Here is a 19,833-nt window from a genome sequence, read left to right on the forward strand (position 1 = left end):
TTCTATATTTCTAAAATTATCTAATGTGCCTTAGAGGACAGTTATTACACCGGTTATTGCTGACTATTTAAAATTAAGCAATAATAACATCTGTTTCTTATGCCTCTTGTATTAAGTCCTGTTCTTACACTTTAATAAAAAAAGAATTATCTTTAATGAAAACTACAAATAATGTGTCAAACTGATTTGTTTATTAAATGTATGAATACAACATCTCAGAACTGAATTTCAAAACATTTATTTTATTAATATACAAAACAGGAGTAAGATATGTTATGGGGGGGGGGGGGTGAGGTAGAATGACAGAAAGGGTTTTGAAATTTTAAAGCAAAGGAAAATTAGGGGGAAAAATAATTTATTAGGAATATTTCATTAGGAATTTTTAAGATTCTGCACTGATCCAATAAGCAAATCTCTGACGTTAGATCCTTTATGTCAGATTTTCTCATTTTAATTGATGCAAAATACTCTTTGGAACAAACTTGTGGAGTCCATGCCAGCTTAAGTGCATGTGTCATAAAAGCAAAAAGGGGAACATACTAAAATACTAAGAAATTCTGAAATTCATGTTAATTTTTCAATTCAACATTTCACTCAAATGGTTATGCTGGTAATATAAGTTGAAAAAAATTATTAAATTAGAAAAATGAAAAATAGAGGAAGTTTCACGTGTGGTCTCAAACTTTTTCTCCCCACTGTATATCTTGTAATAAGAAGATATTTACAAAGCATTTCTATTTGGGCATAAATTTGGTCAAATGTTAGCTTTAAAAGTGTGTAGAAACTTCTTTTGATGAATAAATAAATCTAAAGCCTAAGCCAATCAGGATTCACTGATAAGTGACAGTCTTCGAGCCCACACAACTTGTAGAGTACAATAATCACGTTTGAAGATCAGATTCTGTCAGCTTAGTGTAATAATACCATTGGACCCACTTTATATTAGGTGGCCTTAACTACTATGTACTTAACCATTTGATACAATGTACTTACTGTGTACATACATGTTGTTGCATTGTAATTACATTTAAAGTACTTGCATTTAATTACATTTTGTAGTTACACTGTTAACTTTACCCCTAACCCAACCCTTACCCCAAAACCTAATTCTAACCTCTTATCCTAACCCTACCCTTACTCCTAAACCTTCCCATACCTCAACCTCAGTAGCAGCAAATGTGGGTATTCTGCAGAACAACATGTAGTTACACAGTAAATGCATAGTCTTGTGTGTTGAATGTTAGTACATAAAAGTCAAGGCCACCTAATATAAAGTGTGACCAAACCATTCTCAAAATAGTCCTGCCTTCTTTTTTAGGTCGTTCTGACGCCACTTAGGCAGTCGCTGGAAATCGGTCCGGGTGCAGCCAAGGAGATTCTCAAATTCAATGTCATTCAAAAAGTCCTGAAATAAAAGACAGTGTAGGAAGGAAATACTTTAAACAGAGACAACCCATATGATAATCTTTCATTCTACCATCTGTTTCTTCAATTCTTCAAATAACAGGATTTCAAGTCATGTCTTCTCACTTACTCTAGTAAACTGTTAAACTAACCAATAGCCAACTAAAACACTGCAAAAAAATCTATTTATCAATCAATATTTTGCCTTGTTTTCTGGCAAAAATATTCAGCTATAATAATTCCTTAAAAGAAGACAAATTGTGTAAGATAACAAGACTTGTTTACAGAGAATATATCTTGAATATCATTCAAAATAAGTGCAAATCTAACTCAATTTAGTGGAGCATAAATCTTACAGGTTACAAAAAACTATCTGTCAATGAGCCAAGAAAAATATGCCAAATTAAAGATAAATTCTCTCTCAAAATAAGAATTATTATCTTACACAATTTTGATTCTCAAGTAGGTATTTCGATTATTTAGATTCTTGTGACTAGAAAACAAGACAAAAATGTTTGCAGCTAAGCCTGTGCAGATCTCAGTATCAACCTCTCGTTTGTTGGGATCCACTCCGGAAGGCAATTGACTAGGTGTTTTAACTGGCTGCTCAGAATTCAGCATCCCAGAAGGCTTTCCTTTGCTAGAAGACTGGTTTATATGTGTGCTGGAGGAGGGTGTCTGCTGATTTTGGGACTTCATATTTCCTGGGCCTCCAGGAGCACTGTAGCTCCCCATACCTCCTCCTGTCTTCTTATTCAGGTCTGTGTTGTTAAGATTCTACAGGGAATGAGATTGCCATCATGTGTATTTCTGCTGATGTTCTCATATAGACATGCTGATTATATCAATGTCTGATCAAGTAATTAGCACTGATTCATTAATTTGATTAAATAAGATTGATAAAATTCATCTGTTAATGTCAGAAAAACAAGCATGTAATCAGTATAGGATAAGCATTTACCACTGTGATTTGTGAAACATCACCCAGGCTGCTTTTCATCTCCTCATATGAAAGGCCTCCCTGTAACATAGAGTTTAAAAAAGGTTTAACTAATCTGAAAAATCACATGTCTGTTGAGTGTGTCGCTCTTTGTACATTAATTCATGTATTCCTGGTGCGATGGGGACAGAAGTATTCAAAGTCAACATGAAATAACAATCGCAACCCATTTTACTTCCGTAATGTGCAGGTTTGAAACAGAATAATGAGAAAAAATGTGAGCAGGAACTTCATTAAATCCATCAGGAATTGATTGGAGTGTGCATACCAGTGGAGACGGACCGATGAAAATTTTGTCCTGGGAATAAGGACATATTTAGTTGTCCTGCTGGGAACTGAAATGGTGGCCGGGACATAGAGCATCTTAAAGTATTCCAATGGTAACGCTATTTTTCAAATCTATTGTTTTTGCTAATTTGACCATAACCTTTATAACAGTACAGCACACACCATTAAATAGACCTTATTCACGCTAGCGCCATCTTTGATTTTTAATGGGAATGACAACGAGGCTGTGAGGGATAGACTTACAGTCTCTTCAATGGCACAAACTGTATAAAGCTGTATAAAGCTCCTAGATCACATCTGATTTTCCACAACTCATGTTGTCTGGAGTAATTTGTATATTGAATGTTCTTAAGCAGATATTTTATCAATGTTTTGTCCACGGAATGATCCAAAAACACTTTAAACTGTAGTACATCCCATTGAAGAGACTGTAAGTCTACCCCTCACAGCCTCGTTGTCATTCCTATTAAAAATCAAAGATGGCGCTAGTGTGTTCTGGCAGAAAGATAGCCTCAGTCACCATTTATTTCATTGCAAAAAAAGAAAAGTAAAAAAAAAAGTGAATGGTGACTGAGGCTGTCATTCCTTTGGTGTTTGCTGGTAAAAAAAAAAAAAAAAAAAAGTTATTTGGGTATGAAACAGCATGAGGGTGAGTACAATTTCGTTTTTGGCTGAACTATCCCTTTAACTATTAGCAAGATTTTCAAGTAGGTATAGCTGCAGGCTGGAGATCTCCAAATGGGAGCCTCTAAATAGCTATTTTGCTGTTGGTAAACATAATTCTTCCCTAGGTGACATCAGCTGAAAAGTAGTTGTAGAAGTGTAGCAAGTAATTACATTTTGATGAAAGATTTCAAACACACTATTTTTTTTATTTGGAATAACGTCATTCAAAGTAGGACCAGGAACATGCGTTAAGAAAGTAAATGGGGTCAATTCTGATTTCATGTTGAGGTAGCATTGTTAGTGAAAAGTCAAATGATTATGCAATTAGAACTTCTCCTTGTTAAAGGTGAATTTATGTATTTCATCATTGCCTCCTAGTGGGTACTTCCAACTTGTTCAACTCACACTCCACTTGTGAGGATCCCAAGCATTGAACCAGCCAGTGAATGTGGGTGGCTCATAGCCCTGTTTAACAGAGATGATCGGTGTCCCAAGGTCCCGTCCTGATGGGTGGGTTTTAAGATAGTCCACTGCACTGCTGTTTGCCTCCTGAGTCTCGTACTGGTTGGCTGAGTTGCCAATCCATAGGAAAATCTGAGAAAAGGCATTTATGAGATTGACATGTCAGTTAGAAACAACATGAAGAATTGTTGTTTGGTATTATTTTTCTCTCTAAAGTTTTGCATATCCCAGACAAAATGCCACCATTTCTCCACGGCCACATGCAAAAGATGCAGACAGCATGGCCTTACACAACCCACCTCCTCCCAGGTGTCTAGCAACATGACATCATCCTCATCCAGATCCTCCTGTGTGAATTCAGCCACTTCTGTCATGAGGAACCGGCCCGTCTGATTGGAGCATTCAAACAGACGGGGAACGTGAAGTGGGTCGTCTTTCTCCAGTCTGGTGGAGGTGAAGAGGAAGTCAGTGGAAATGATCAAAAGATCAGTTGCATTATGGAGTTAAAGTATGAGCAGATGTTTATGCTATCTCTGTGATTGTACCTCTTGTCACTGGCATATGGAGCTTTCCCTCCTAAAGCCACCCAGAAGTGAGCAGGTTCCTGCCCTTCCATCACAATCTGCTTGTCACGTTCAGAGAGCAAATCGGCTACAGCTTTCCCCATCTCCCTCTCATCTCCATTACAACCCTGTAAGAAACACATAAGCACAATAGTTCCAAACAGAGATGGGGAGTGAGATTCACATGACATTTTTTTTTTTTTTTTTTTTTTTACACAGTTTACCCTGAAATCAACTTAACCTTTGGAAAGACTTGCCTTGCCATACCACAGGTAGAAATTCTGATCAGTTTTGAGCAGAAAGACATCATTGGTGTTTAAAGAGGAGGCTCGGGCAGGCACCTCTGTTGCCTTGGTGTTCATCTCATTTGCCCCTCTGACCTGGAAGAGTCTGGCACCAGGGTTAGGGTTAACCACACCTGCTCTCCCTGTGCCACCCTGAGAAAGCATCAACATAATGTCAGTCTGAAAAGAGTGCAGCAAAGATAAGAAGGAAAGCTATTCTATTTGTGAAACAAATACATTGATGATGAAGATAATAAAATGTTAATCAGATATGAATATGAACAAAAATGTACTTTTAACTAAAGTGGAATCATGACAGCTATTTAAATGCACATTAACTATACTACTGTGATTCTTAAGCTTTACACTATGTAATTATGTTGGATAATTGTAATAATTTTTAGCAAGGTCAATCATTAAAATTATGTACATACAATTATATAAAATTACACTATTATCTTTATATAATTATATTAAATTATATTTCATTTGTAAATATTATAACAGTTTATTAAATATGATATTATACATTATATATTTAATAATTATATAATAAATATGTTAAAAGGCTCAAATATCTCATTTAATAATGAGTTATTTTTAGCATTATCTCTTTTAAAAAGGTCAATCATTAACATTTGTAATTTCTCTATATAATTATGTAAAATTATATTTTATTTTCAAATATTATTACCGTTTCTTAAATATTATATTATAAATTATGTATAGAATATTTATATAATATAAATATTATCATATTTTTATGTTAATATAATTAAATATAGATTTTATTTTTATATTTTATTTAAAATATTAAAAAGGCTCAGATATATCATTTAATACTAAGTTATTATTAGCATTACCTCATTTTTAAAAGATTGGTCATTAAAATTATCTTTATATAATTGTGCAAAATTATATATTTTTTAAATATTATTATAATGTATTAAATATTATATTATATATTTAATATTTATCTAAAATATTTTTATATTAATTCAATTTAGATTTTATTTTTATATTAAATGTAAAAAACATTGAAAAGGTTCAAATATCTCATATAATGATCTAAAGAGGCCAAAATAAAGTCACATTTAGTCATAAAGTTAATCATATTCATAAGTAAGAGTATCTCTACTTGAGGTTTACAAACACAACGTAAAACAAGGGGTTTAGGAGGAAACCATGTAATTCATGAAATAAAAGTAAAATTTATATAATATTAATATAATATATATATATATATATTTTTTTTTTTTTTTGTTTGTTTTTTTTTGTTGAAAGATTAGAACATTACTTGAAATGAAGCGGGTACTTCAAGTAAATGATCTTGATCATAGGCATCAGAAGAGAAAGGTTGGAAACCCCTGCCTTAAGGGATGTATTCTTGTTGTACTTTGAGAGAATAAGAATGAAGAGAACATCACCTCATAGATAACGAGTCTGCCCTTAAACATGGCCAGGAAGTGTCTGGGCTCTTTTCCCATGACCACTCTGACCTGTGTGGGGGCTCCATTGTATTTGTTATCCAAATTCACCGCCTGATATGCGCATGCCGTCACCTCATCCTGTGTGGCATGACGACCCTGGAGAACAAATGCATGTCATAGGATCCCCAATGTGTAAATTCAGATTATAAAACTGTGTAATTGTGGCCTCTGAGCTTAATTAATTTTTGTAGTGTCCAATGTGTATGGTAGACAATTATGCAAAAATACTGCACTGTTTATTTATTTATGAAAACCATTGTACACACGCACAATATACTGATATACACTACCGGTCAAAAGTTTTGAAACACTTACTCATCCTTTATTATAATTTTTTTTTTTTTTTTTTTTCACATTTTATAATAATAGTAAAGTCATCAAAACTATGGAATAACATAAATGGAACTATGGGAATTATGTTGTGACTAAACAAAATCCAAAAATAAATCTGTGTTATATTTTAGCATCTTCAAAGTAGTCACCCTTTGCCTAGAATTTGCAGACATGTACTCTTGACATTTTCTCAACCAACTTCTTGAGGTATCACCCTGGGATGCTTTTTAAACAGTATTGAAGGAGTTCCCATCTATGTTGGGCACTTATTGGATGCTTTTCTTTATTATTTGGTCCAAGTCATCAATTTCAAAAACTTTTTTTTATTATTAAATTGTAGTTTTATAATGAAATAAATTAATAAATTAATTATATTTTTGTCTACAAAACTAATTTCAAACATTTAAGCATACGCCTTCAGATCAAAAGAATTGTAAGATCATGAGAAGTATTTTATGCTCCTCACCTGCCACATGTACAGGATGTACTGAGGTTTGTTGGCTCTGGTGTAGGTGTACAGCACTAGGTAACAGTCTCCTCCATAGAAATGTCCATACGTTTTTGGGTTCACCTCCTTCAGTTCAAGATTCTCAATCCGCCAAATCTTAACAGAGAACAGTGGAGATGTTTGTTGTGTTGTGGAAACAGTCCAAACTGCTGAGTTCACAGATTTCTTGGTATAATTGTTATAGCATCATACCTGAACTTCCCCTGAGCCATCATCCACCATTCGCTCCTGAGCAGCCAGCTTAGGCTGAGCGTGAAGCTCCATGACATCATACTTCACTTGATCCACTTTAGCTGCAGTATACAGGTGTGCATACCATTACCACACTGACATAATTGTACATAGCACATGCATATAACATAATGATACCTCTAACACTAATGCATATAGGCTACATTCCAGGGTTCCCTCACTTTTGGACAAATTCCTTTCCATTACTTTTCCAGTCGTTTGTTATTACTGGATAAGGGTTTAAAAAAAAAATTTTTTGTTTCAGACTAATTCATTACTAATTAATTCGGATCAATTTGTGAGCCACTTTGACTAAATTTAGAAAAGAACCAACTAAAAATAAAAGATTTTGAGTCATCACTTTGGCTTGCAAGGAAGCTAAACTCGAATCAAGCTTTACAATAAGGTTCTATTTGTTAACATTAGTTAACAACATTAGTTAACATGAACTAACAATGAACAATTCTTTTACAGCATTTATTAATTTTAGTAAATGTTAATTTCAACATAAACTAACATATTTTTAAAATCAAAAGTTGTATTTGTTAACATTAGTTAACAACATTAGTTAACATGAACTAACAATGAACAATTCTTTTACAGCATTTATTAATTTTAGTAAATGTTAATTTCAACATAAACTAACATATTTTTAAAATCAAAAGTTGTATTTGTTAACATTAGTTAATGCACTATGAACTAAAATGAACACTTGTATTTTTATTAATCTTCTATTAACAAAGATTTATTAATGCTGTATTTTCCTATAACTAATGCATTAACTAATGTTAATGAATTGAACCTCATTGTAAAGTGTTACTATAGTTGCTGTAGAAATTTATATAAGTCTTCCATGACTTTTCCAGGCTTGAAAACCCCAATTTTTATATCAAATTTTTCCCTATGACTGTGGGTACCCTGACACTCTCACACAGGAAGAGTAATGCTGAATGAGTTAATCACCTATCTTGCCCACTGTGTGGGTCTTTCCCAGGCCTTGAGTTTGACCAGCTTCTTTCCAGGACTTGAAGAGATGTTTAAACATGGCCGACTCCCCTCCCTCACTCATAACCTCCACCTTAGTGTTGGGCGGGTAGTTCTTTGCTTTTATAAATCCCTGAGGGAAAAATATTTGTTGGAAACAATTATGAAATGATGAGCCGAGTAGGTATAGCAGCAGCCCGGAGATCTCCAACTGGGGGTGGAACCTCCAAAACAGGGCGGGTTAACTCCAAAAGGGGGCAACATTTACACACACGATTAGGGTTAGGTAAAGGGTTAGGTTGGGGCTCTGTATATCTTTGTTGGAAGTTTGGAGCTCCCGCCCCTTTTTGGAGCTTGTCCTGCAGCTATATCCTTCTCAGATTAGCAAAGGGATTTTGGTCATTGATTTAACTTTACAGTTTTTCTCAATCGCTTTGGCTCATTTTTTTAAACAGTCTTAACATTCTCTAAACTGTAAGTGAAATTGTCACAACTGTTTTATGGGACATCACAACTCTACTGCATGTCTGCAAAATGTAGTAACTCACCCAAAACATTTAATTCATGCTTCAAAACCTAATTATTGTGTCAGTAAATTGGCCAATGCCACCAAAATAAAAAGGATTTTGTCATCGTGTGAGCCTTAAGATGTTTTTTACCATGGTTGGTCTGGCCAGAGATTTAGCAGACATCACAAACATTCCATGTCATAGATATTTATGGAATATACATGTATGTCTGACAGATTTTGATAACTGAATGGATCATTTTGCATGTGATGACTCACATGACGAAAGAATGTTTAGAAGTTGTGAAGAGTATGACAGTTTCACTGAGAATCAACTCATCAGTTTTGATCAGCAAGCCATGTTCATTTAATTATTGTGCAAATTGTAGACAATTGTACTTACTCTTTTGCACACATGTGCCAAAACATGTGCAATTTGCTTAAATGAATAAGACATTCAAATCTGCTGTGAACAAAAAACTAATTGTTCAGAGATTTGAATTATTGTTTTGAAAAAAATCATTCTCATTCAAGAATTGAGCCAAAGCGATTGAGAAAAACTGTAAAAGATTATGCTTTCTGGAAATGTCAACTTTTCAAACACTCACACACACAAAAATGTTTACTTGGCTATCTAAATGAGCACATACTATAGACCTCTATTGTTTTTTATAAAGATACCAACCTTATAACCCTTCCCCTAAGACTGTTTTATTATTTTTTTAGATTTTTAAAATGTATATATTTGTATTATTTATAGTGGTGTATGATCGTTTTTCCAATTAAAGATATCCTCCCAAAAAAGGGACGTTTTGTCAAATGTATCTAACTTTTGTAAACAATTTTGTCGCCAAAGAAAACAAAGTAAACACAAACTTACAACTGCCCGACTCAGAGCTGAGCGTCTTTCTTCATTTGATGCTTCTTTTCCCTTCCAGACCATCAATGAACTGCCACCCTGATCTAAAATATAGCAGTCCTAATAAAAAAACACAAAATCAAAACATAAACAACTGTCAGTTATGACCACTATATCATATTACACTGTACATGATGGTATTGTGGGTGAGATCATACCGAGGAGCGCAGCAAATCCTGCGTCAGTGGACTGGCAGCCACCTCCTGCACTACCAGCTGACCAGTGGCATCAGACACACTATGGGAATGTTAATGTTAATGAAGTACAGTTACAGTAATCATACATTGGCTCTGGGATATTGATAAAAGAAGAACACAGACAAAGATGGATGGACGGACGGATGGACAGACAGACAGACAGATAGACTGATAGATAGATTGATTGATTCTTGTACTGGTACAACTTGACGTTAGAGGTCTGGTTCTGGTCTGTTTTGTTGTCAGGGATTGCCTCTTTCAGGTGGCCACTCCTCTGACCCAAAACGGTTACCATAACCTTCATTAGCTCAGGAGAGGCTTCCTCCTGCCCTCCCTCAATCACACCAATCTGAGCCCGGCCGCCACGCTCTCTGTCCCTGATGTCCTGAGCCAACAGAACAGCCTACATAAGAGAGTTGAGATGAACCCAATACATGAATTTGCCATATTGAAGTCAAAATAGATTACACTATATTCAGTATTTGTCCATTTGACCACTCAAGCAAAATGTCACTTGTGCTATTTCATTTACCTTCATTTTTTCTTGTCTGTTGCTTTGAGGACCATTCCATTGTATTATTACTTTTCCCATGTCCAGCAAGAATATGTCCCCCAGATTAAAACTGCTCCAGGACACCTCCACCTACAGAAAGAGAAACACTTCAGTTTACCCAGAATTAAGTCAGGTAATTAATCAGTGTATTAAAATTAGACAACAATGGCTTGCCTTGAATGTTTTGTGGGGTATATCAAAAGACAAACAGTCTCAAACACTAATAAGATTGCATTTGTTAACATTAGTTAATGACTTAGTTAACATGAACTAACAATGAACAACACTTATTTACAGCATTTATTAATCTTGGTTCATGTTAATTAATACATACAGTATACTAACACATTTCTCAACATTAAAAAGGTGTATAAGTTAACATTACTTAATACGTTAGCTAACATGAACTCACAATGAACAATACCCTTTTACAGCATTTATTAATCTTGGTTTATGTTCATTTATAGATAATGTGAACTAACAAGGAACAGCGCCTCTTTACAGTGTTCATTATTGTTAATTTATATGAAGGTCTAAATATAAATAAAAGTGAAAACCCTTTGATTATTTTCAATTAATGCATTACTAATGTTTGTTGACTCTTAATTAATGATAAATAATGATAATAAAGTATTTATTATGCATATTTGTGAACCTTACTAAAGTGGAAACTATTTGAACATCAATTAATGCGTTACTAATGTTTGTTGACTGTTAATTAATTATTAATAATTATAATGAAGAATTTATTATGCATATTTGTGAACTTTACCAAAGTGGAAACTACTTGAACATCAATTAATGCATTACTAATGTTTGATGGTGTTAGTCTCGCAATATACAATTTTTACAAAATATACAATATATTTATTTGATCATAATATGCATAACTATATACTATTTATTACAAACAGGCTTACATAAAAGAACAGGCTTCTGTGTTGATAAAGAATAAAAAAAATTAAGAAAAATTCAGTCCAGTGTTATATAACAAAGAGAGATAAGCTACTATTCTTCTTTTAAATGGCTTACTCCAAGTAATACTGGATTTAGAGGGTGACAAAGCAGCAGACCCAAAAGGGCAACTATGGCAAATACACCAGGGGACTACATATAAGGCACTTGAAGACCCGTAAAATCATGTGACTTCAAAATACATTGAAATGTCTCAAAAACAGTAGAAAATAATCAGATGGCTTCCAGACTCACTAAGATTTCACAATATTACTGTTTGTTCTGTATTTTGGATCAAATCAATGCAGGCTTGGTGAGCAGAAGAGACTTTTGACCTTTTGGACAGTAGTGTACATTCAACAGAATAATTCTAGCATTATTTACCAGTGTAGTATTTACTGCCCTAAAAACAACTGGATGATTGATGTGACACTTTGTGATAATAATGTTTGTTCCAAAAGACTTGTTTAAATTCATGAAACTAGTTTATTAGATATTCAAAATATAAATTGTGACAAGACAGGCTGTCAGTCTGTGTGTTAGTGTTGGTGGGGATTTTTCAATGATTTCAGTGCAGTTACATGTTACGTCAGTAGGTGGCAGCAAGGGACTGTTATGAGTGAGTCAGTCAGCAGACTATTCAACCATTTCAGTCAAAAACAAACAATACTATGGTTATCAATATGTCAGTCATTGCTATTTCAAGAGTGAATCCCACATTTATATGCAGATGTAATTCCCGAAACTTTGCAGCGTGTACGTGGCTGTTGGTCCTCCTCTTAGCAGCATGAAAAACAAGTTTTCTACAAATTCTGAATGGATTATAAATAGCATAGAAAGCGCACAAGGAGCACTCCCTTTATAATCACTAAAAAGCTGTCACTCATCTTCATCGTGATCTCTAGCACCCCCGTAGAACCAGGCCTATTAATAATGAAAAATGAGTAAGCCTAAATGTTTCCAATTTATGCAAGGAATACAAAAGCGCCGACATGGAGTGGATAGATATAGTAGAAAGACAGAGAGAGAGAGAAAAATTACCCATCAAAAAAGCCAGTAAGAAACTTTCTCTTCCCGACTGCGAGTGGTTTATTATTCTCCATTTTTTAGCTAAAGTTAGTTTCACCGGAGCGGCACCAAGCAAGCAGTCATGTCAACGATGTCATGCGCTTAGCGGTCTTTAGATGTGGAGTAGGGCGTTTACATTTTAAAGAGACATGCCAACTAGCCTATAAACAAACTTAATATAAATTATTGTAAATAATTCATTCGCAAAATTTACCGCATCCACTGCATGAATTCAATCAGATTCGTCAATATTATTTTTACTAAAATACAAGTATCTTAGGGACCCCCCTAAGTCTATTTTTTTACTTTGTATGGGGGGGGGGGGTCCCTAATGCCTTATGGGGAGTCCCGGATCCCCCCAGCCCCCCTCAATTCCAGCACTGCCTTGGATTGGAACTCAACTCCAGGAGTGGTAGTCAGCCTCTTTACTTGCTGAGCTACCCAGGCCCCCTAAAAATTATTTTAGGTATTGACAGACATTACTGTAAAGCAAATCACATTTTCCAAACATTTGCAGGACATTTATTAGCTTTACATAGCAAAAGTAACACATTCATTAAAATATCAAATCACTATCGAATCAACAGTCAATACCACATAGCCTACATAGATCTGAGAACATTTTTCTTAATGAAAAGTAGGCTAATTAAAAAAAAATAATCTTTAGCAACATATACAAGAATGGGAAAAAAGAATGTCAAATAAGTTTTGCACGGGAGAACTCCGCTCACGTTTCCCTCAAAAAATGTAAAACTGAATCCTTAATTTGCAACATTATCGTTTCCTCCACGTTGGGTCCATTCGTAATCCTTTGAAAAACTCGCGTTCGATAGAACCGGATTCCCGAAGCGATCCTCCAATCAGAGAAGTCAATGCTGAGCGAGTCTCCCGTTTCCGTGGTAACGCTCTTTGGCATTGTGGGTAATGTAGTTTTTCCACAATGACTTCGACAGCTTATAGTATATATAATATAATAACGTATATTATTAACATTGAACAAGATACATAAATACTGTAAAGACGTGTTATTTTTACGTGTTGGTTGACGTTAACTAATGCTTTGAGTAAAGTTAACTTAAATAACTTTTTAATGTTAAGAAATGTATTATAAGGCCTATATGCTTTTGTATCAATTAATTAATTAATTAATAAACACTGTAAAGAGGCACATAAATGAACATAAACCAAGATTAATAAATGCTGTAAAAGGGTGTTGTTCATTGTTAGTAAACGATAGCTAATACATTAAGTAATTTTAATGTACATATTTTTAATGTGAAGAAATGTGTTAGTATACAGTGGTGGCCAAAAATATTGGCACCCTTGGTAAATATGAGCAAAGAAGGCTTATATAAAACTTGTGTTGTGTTGTTTAATAAATATTAGAGGATATATTTTTGTGAATATTCTGAATGAAAGATCAAAAGAATAAACATATTTTTCACAGCCTTCTTTGCTCATATTTATCAAGGGTGCCAATATTTTTGGCCACCAATGTATGTTTTAATTAATGTTAGCCAAGATTAATAAATGCTGTAAATAAGTGTTGTTCATTGTTAGTTCATGTTAACTATTGCATTAACTAATGTTATTAGTTGCATTTGTTAACTAATGTTAACAAATGCAACCTTATTGTAAAGTGTTACCATCACATTTATAAATAAACTCAAGCATAAAAATGAGATTAGGATTCTGTTGTGACGCATAACCTATTTTGCTCAATTTACGCCCTCCAAAAAGATGTCAGCAAACCAGAAGATGCAAAATAATTGACAGACAGAGGGCATTTCTGATTGGCTAGTTTTTTTGAAAGGCAAAAAAAAAAAAGAAGAAGCGTGGGCCGCCCCCTTGACTCTTGTTTATTGTTTTCAGAGCATAGGGCTGCCACAGAGATAAGTTTGATTTCTCAGGTCACACATTTCAGTAATTTCTGTCAGGTAGTAGGGACATTTTATGCATAGTATTAAAGAATTCTTACAACACCTTTAAGGTGTGATAACTTTGCTATCATCCAGATTCATAGCAAATTTACAAAGGCGTTTCTTGAATTTTAATTAGGTAATGTGATTTATTCTCCAATGTTACGGTTATTTAATATTCATGAGCTGAGCCTTCGCCATAGTAGAAATACAATTTTTACTTTGTGATTCATGGTGTCTCATGCAGCAGTTTACCTCTTTGGCGGTCACATGTTTTGTCCCTTTAACGTGGAGCAGGCGCAGAATGTTATAGACGTTGGTGTCCACGTGCGTGAATCCCGATCCCACACCACCTTTTTTATAACTACAAAAATAAAAATAAAAAAATAAAAATTTGTGGACATTCGTCAAACCATGATGGAGGTGGAATTATTTGGCAAGACAGAATAATGTTTTTAACTCACATGATGCCATTCTTGAAGTAGCTTTTGAATTTAGGTGATTCGCTTCCCTGGACCTCACGGTACTGAACTGGACTGCCACCTAGAAATTCATCCAGCTGAGTCACATAGATGGCAGCTGCTCCCTGCTCATCCTGAGAGGAACAGCTGCCTATCCAGTAGTGGATGTCTGTGGATTGTGTGGCACCACTGCTCACCTGAATGTCACAATGACCCGTAAAACATGCATGAGTACAGATACATACATAGTATGTGCTTGAGAAGACACTGAGATCAAAGAAAACACATAAAAAGAGACACCTGGAGATTAGTATGATGGGGAGTTGATCTGATGTTTGAAAGCTTGTAGTTATAGTATGCCTTTTTATAAGCATTATTTAAAGATTATGTTGATATTTTTTTATGTAAAAATACTTTCTCCAACCCCAGCTTAACATCTGGAGACAACTATAAGTAAGCCATTTGTAGGTTGATTTTATTGAAAAGTGTTAAGACTGTGGCTCTGTGGTGCTTTCAAAACATTTTAATTTGTACTGGCATGAGTTTGGGGCAGAAATGGCCAGAGTTCAGCCATGAAACTTTTTCTTGGATTTTAATGGCCACTTATTGCGAAGGAGCATTACTACCACCCACTGTACATTATATATGTAGCAATCTATAATGCTTAGAGAGAGAGAACAGCCATGAAACTCTGTGTGGCACAGGCTTACAGATTCTTTAAACTTTTTATCTGTTAGCTAATTTGCTCGCTCACATGTGACAAGTTAATCCAATTGGCTCGCATGGTGTAAGCTGACTGGTTCTTTGGCATGTAATCAGGTTACCAATCAACTTGTGTCTCTCTCTTTCTCTAACATTTAAATTGCTCAGTTTGCAAGTAAGATGGTTTCACTGCAGCGTGCTGTGAGATTTTTTCTCCAAAATGCTGTTTGCTCGTGGTTGCTGGGGCTTTTCTTCTATCAGCTTGCACAGTAAGGTCTGCTTTTGACACAAAGAAGTGCATTTTTTGTAAGGTAAGTCTTGGCTAGTTCAGATCTGGCTGGTACACATTGCTATTTTAGGTCATTATATTAAATCCACACATAGCTCATCTGAATCTCTAGTTAAATAAGCTCTGGGCTTTCCTGGTCGAGGTACTTATTATGAGTTAGGTCACTAGCCATAGAAGCCATTTGGCCAAACAGGCATAAGCACTCATAGAAATTCAGTTCATTAGAATTACGCTATTTGGCCAGTGGCCAAGGCACACCTAGCTAGCATTCACTCAGTGCACATAGCTCTTTGAAGCAGCAACAGTACACAAATCTTGGCAATAGATCTGCTTGGTTGGGGGGTTTTGTTTAGTGTTTCTGTTATGTGTTTTGTGCAGCTTCCCTGCTATATTGGGTGTATTGTTTTTAATGTCTATTTGTGCAGCAGCAGCGGGTGGCTGCCCATATTGCCCAGGCCTAAATCCGCCCCTGTCTATCAATATGTCATACCCACATTAACAAGCTAACCCTTTCTATTGACATTTGGATTGTGTAACAGACTACTCACATAAAGAATGATGTAGCAGTCACCCTCAAAGAAATTCCCAAATGCTTGCTCTGGGACAGGGACCATTTGCATTTTCTAAAGAAACAGTAAACAGAGTAGTACATAAAACCACAAATAACCTAGAATTGGTATGCAAAGTAATTTTAAATTTGACATATCATGGACCTCACAACAAGGGCCTAATGGAGGAAATGGACTGTGGTCTCTTACACTGATGGTCCATATCTGCAGGCCAGGCTTTCGCTGAATTTTTTTAAAGACATCTGGATTTGCAGTCATTCTGCTAGACTCTAAGAAGAAATCTTAATGTTGAAACTATCTGAATGAAAACAGAAATCCACAATGTAATGCACCACAACTCACAATAAAACTATGAACAAGCTAAACTGGGCCACTTTTTAACATTTTGAGCCCTATTTTAAGAGTGCTATACTTTAATCGCAGTGCTATGCGATATGTCATACATGCAAAGTCAGTGGGCATGGCCATGAAGTTTTGATATTTTCACTCAAGTATGTGCTAAGTCCAGGTGCAAGTGGATTGTGGGCAAGCGCTAATAGGCTGGGTCAAGTGCAATTTAATTCTGAGTTTCTTCTCCGTTTATTGCACCGTCTACGGCCTATTATAAATTAGATTTTCTGTCAAGCAACTTCGATATATATGAAGACAGCCCATTCATAAGAAATTGGTAGTGTACATGGGCTGCATGCAATGCATCCCCTAATATTTAAGTCGCCTGCACTGCTCCCAGCCACGCTGAATGTGTTGTACTATATGTTCTCTATCGGTCTCTCTGTGACTATTGGCTCTCATCCTACTCAACCACGTCTCACCTGCTTGAAATATGCTTAGCTTCTCTCCCATTATTTATTGTTTTTTAACGTACATTTGTCATATGTTTCGCTGTTTAAATTTGTTTTTTATTTCTGTACAGCATCGTTGAGCTTTGAAAAGGCGCTTTATAAAATAAAATAATAATTATTATTATTAGTCATATTGATCTACTGGCACACAAATCATGGCTAGTAGTATTAAAAGTTATTGATAGCTTTTTAATATTATCTGCTGGTGGAATAGCCAAACTGCAAATGCAGGAACTGATTATAGACATTGTGCCAAGATTAGACGAGACTCTTAAACGTCTTAGCGCAATGACCAATTTCTCAGGAAAATAGCATATTGCGCTTTGCACCACTTCATTATCATACAGTACAATACACCCACAGTTTGCGAGCATACACCCATAGATAGAGCAAACACTCACACCCACGCCCACTTGCACTTAGAATTTGTACTCTCATGAAAATTGTGAAAAAGATGTAGCCAAGCACACGGTTGTTTCACATAGCCAAAGTTACCAATGCCATTACCATTCACTATTCACAGTCAGCCTTGAGATACTAACATGGCAGCCCCCATGAGAGGACCCTCTCCAGGTAGAATAAAACAGCTTTTATGATGTTACAGACATTACTGACTGGAGTCTTCATCTCATGTGAGTGCTTCTTATTTTATACATGTTTCAAAATTGCAATTCATTTATTAAGGAGTAAACGTTGCACCAAGTATTTTTATGTTTATGTTGCACCAACCCCTTGGACTTATTCTGACACCTAGCGGTGTGGATGCACATAAAAGAAAACCATTTGGTAACTTAAACATAATGAAAGGTCTTTGCCAAGGTGAAATATCTGGGGGCGTTCTTTTCAATAAAAATTAGATTTTTCTAAACAGATCATCACTTCATCACTCATTACAATGATTGGTTATGAACAGATGGTTTTTGAAAGGATGATGGAGAGGATATGGAGACTTTGCTTTCTCCAGAGAATCTGTACTACTAATGAACAGTGCCACCCAGCACTATGGCAACTAATGGATTTCACATTGAAAAAGGACTTCACAATCTGCTCAATAAACACAAAAGCTTCTTGGCAACACTGAAATTTGTTAAAAAAAAAAAAATAATGGCAAAATCTTTTATTGTTTCATCAATGGATTATTTCAGCATCTATTCAAGATGCATTTAAGACAAGCTGTAAAGCTATGAGACAAATAACCTGCAAATAAATGGCGCACTGTAAATGAAAATTACAATACTTCATCCCAATGTAAAAAGATATGCTGATCTTTCATAATCACAGTGCAGCTGTTGCCTAGAAACTGGGGTGCAAGAATATTGACCGAAATATTGTGTTGAGGGTGGAGTATGCAAAGAAGCATGAGAATAACAGAACAATTCCAACAGGATGTAGAGGACACCACCCCAAATTTAAATATCTCTAGTGTAGGAATTCAGCACCATGGCAGATCAGATACAATCATGCAAGTTCACCCAAAACAAACCGAAATACAGTTAAGGAAAAAGCTGGACTGTATAAACAAAGAATCGATGTGCCATTATAAAATACAAATACAGTTTAATTTACCACATCAGGACAAGTCCATTTCAAATGCTTGTTACCCAAATGTATAATACATCACTGTGAATGTCAGTTTATGATGTAGCAAAGGCGTCAATGTTCTGTGTTTAATCCTGCCAGAGGTAACTTTTGCAAACTATTTTAAAGGAACATTTGTAATAAACTGATCAGAAACTATAAGAAAATGGTAATCTTAAGCACATGTTCAAGACTCAATAAAAACAAACCGTATTCTGATCATATAACAGCAGTGTCTTAACAATACTCTTTTATAGTAAACAGCAATATTCCATAGTGAGATCTATCTGACCAACACTCATACTCTCTCATGATCTCATTACATCAAATTAACTGATCAAATTACATATTATATCTGATGTGTTGATTGAGCTAATCATTTAAGCAGAAGCACAATGTACAAGCATCACATATCTAAAAAATAAATAAATAAATAAATAAATAAATAAATAAATAAAATAAAATAATTGTGTAGCTGCTGTCCTGAACTGGTTTTCCTGACAATTACCTGTCTGTTGACAACATTTTTCAAACAATAGTCAGCACAGGCTTTTTCATAAATATAATGACACTGCTTAGTTTCATACTGTATATCCTAGTGTGAGTTTGACCATAGAGTGCTTTTTCCATTTTAACAATTTTCTAATTCTCCGCTCCAAATGAGACAATAATAAGCTATTATAGTAAGGACAATTTGGCAATGTTCCCATCAACAAGCCTAAAGCAAATAGGCCTATATTTGCATTGCAAATAAAATATACACTACAAGATCAAACTTCAGGTCTAAAACAGTAAAACAACAAAGCTTAGTTTAAAAGTTTAGCTGTAAGAATACAAAAAATGGTTTAAATCATAACTGTGATTATAATGTATGCGTCAAGGACTGTTTATGTACAATCAAATGTGAAATGAAAAATAATATTATGCATCATAATTTCCTTAACTCACTCTGCTATAATTAACTTGTTTTCTCTTACCTTGATGCCTCAGGCAGCTGTATTTTCACTGTAATAATGTATTAACGAGTTATGATGAATGTGTGGCTTCCTCTCCCCCTGTAT

The 19,833-nt window shown here is 35.0% G+C and overlaps 1 protein-coding gene across 2 annotated transcripts; it reads right to left on the minus strand.

Moving 5' to 3' along the window:
• Positions 1 to 48: 48 nt before the first annotated feature.
• LOC127434780 (villin-1-like) lies at positions 49 to 19,833 on the minus strand. Of its 2 annotated transcripts, none has more exons than XM_051687746.1 (20): positions 19,750 to 19,833; positions 16,542 to 16,650; positions 16,332 to 16,406; positions 14,796 to 14,989; positions 14,587 to 14,695; positions 10,370 to 10,480; positions 10,035 to 10,240; positions 9,799 to 9,877; positions 9,602 to 9,700; positions 8,193 to 8,346; positions 7,191 to 7,291; positions 6,957 to 7,094; positions 6,095 to 6,253; positions 4,641 to 4,820; positions 4,366 to 4,511; positions 4,120 to 4,264; positions 3,764 to 3,952; positions 2,366 to 2,425; positions 1,954 to 2,181; positions 49 to 1,405 (listed from the first exon to the last, which is right to left on the minus strand). In XM_051687746.1, the coding sequence occupies exons 2-20, from the start codon at positions 16,608 to 16,610 to the stop codon at positions 1,292 to 1,294; spliced, it is 2,556 nt and encodes an 851-aa protein (XP_051543706.1). In that variant the 5' UTR covers positions 16,611 to 16,650; positions 19,750 to 19,833; the 3' UTR covers positions 49 to 1,291. The 2 variants fall into 2 exon arrangements, with proteins under 2 accessions (XP_051543706.1, XP_051543707.1); XM_051687747.1 differs by having other exon boundaries at positions 16,542 to 16,646; positions 19,750 to 19,808.

This window comes from Myxocyprinus asiaticus, chromosome 44 (assembly GCF_019703515.2).
Source record: "Myxocyprinus asiaticus isolate MX2 ecotype Aquarium Trade chromosome 44, UBuf_Myxa_2, whole genome shotgun sequence".
NCBI lineage: Eukaryota > Metazoa > Chordata > Actinopteri > Cypriniformes > Catostomidae > Myxocyprinus > Myxocyprinus asiaticus.

Bases quoted from the DNA above. Each gene is read 5' to 3' on its own strand.
- LOC127434780 (XM_051687746.1), bottom strand. From the start codon at position 16,610: ATGACTGCAAATCCAGATGTCTTTAAAAAAATTCAGCGAAAGCCTGGC. The intron at 14,696-14,795 runs GTGAGTTAAAAA...TTATTTTTGTAG, and splicing joins TACTTCAAGAATGGCATCAT to TTATAAAAAAGGTGGTGTGG. The intron at 7,292-8,192 runs GTGATTAACTCA...TGTATACTGCAG, and splicing joins CCACACAGTGGGCAAGATAG to CTAAAGTGGATCAAGTGAAG.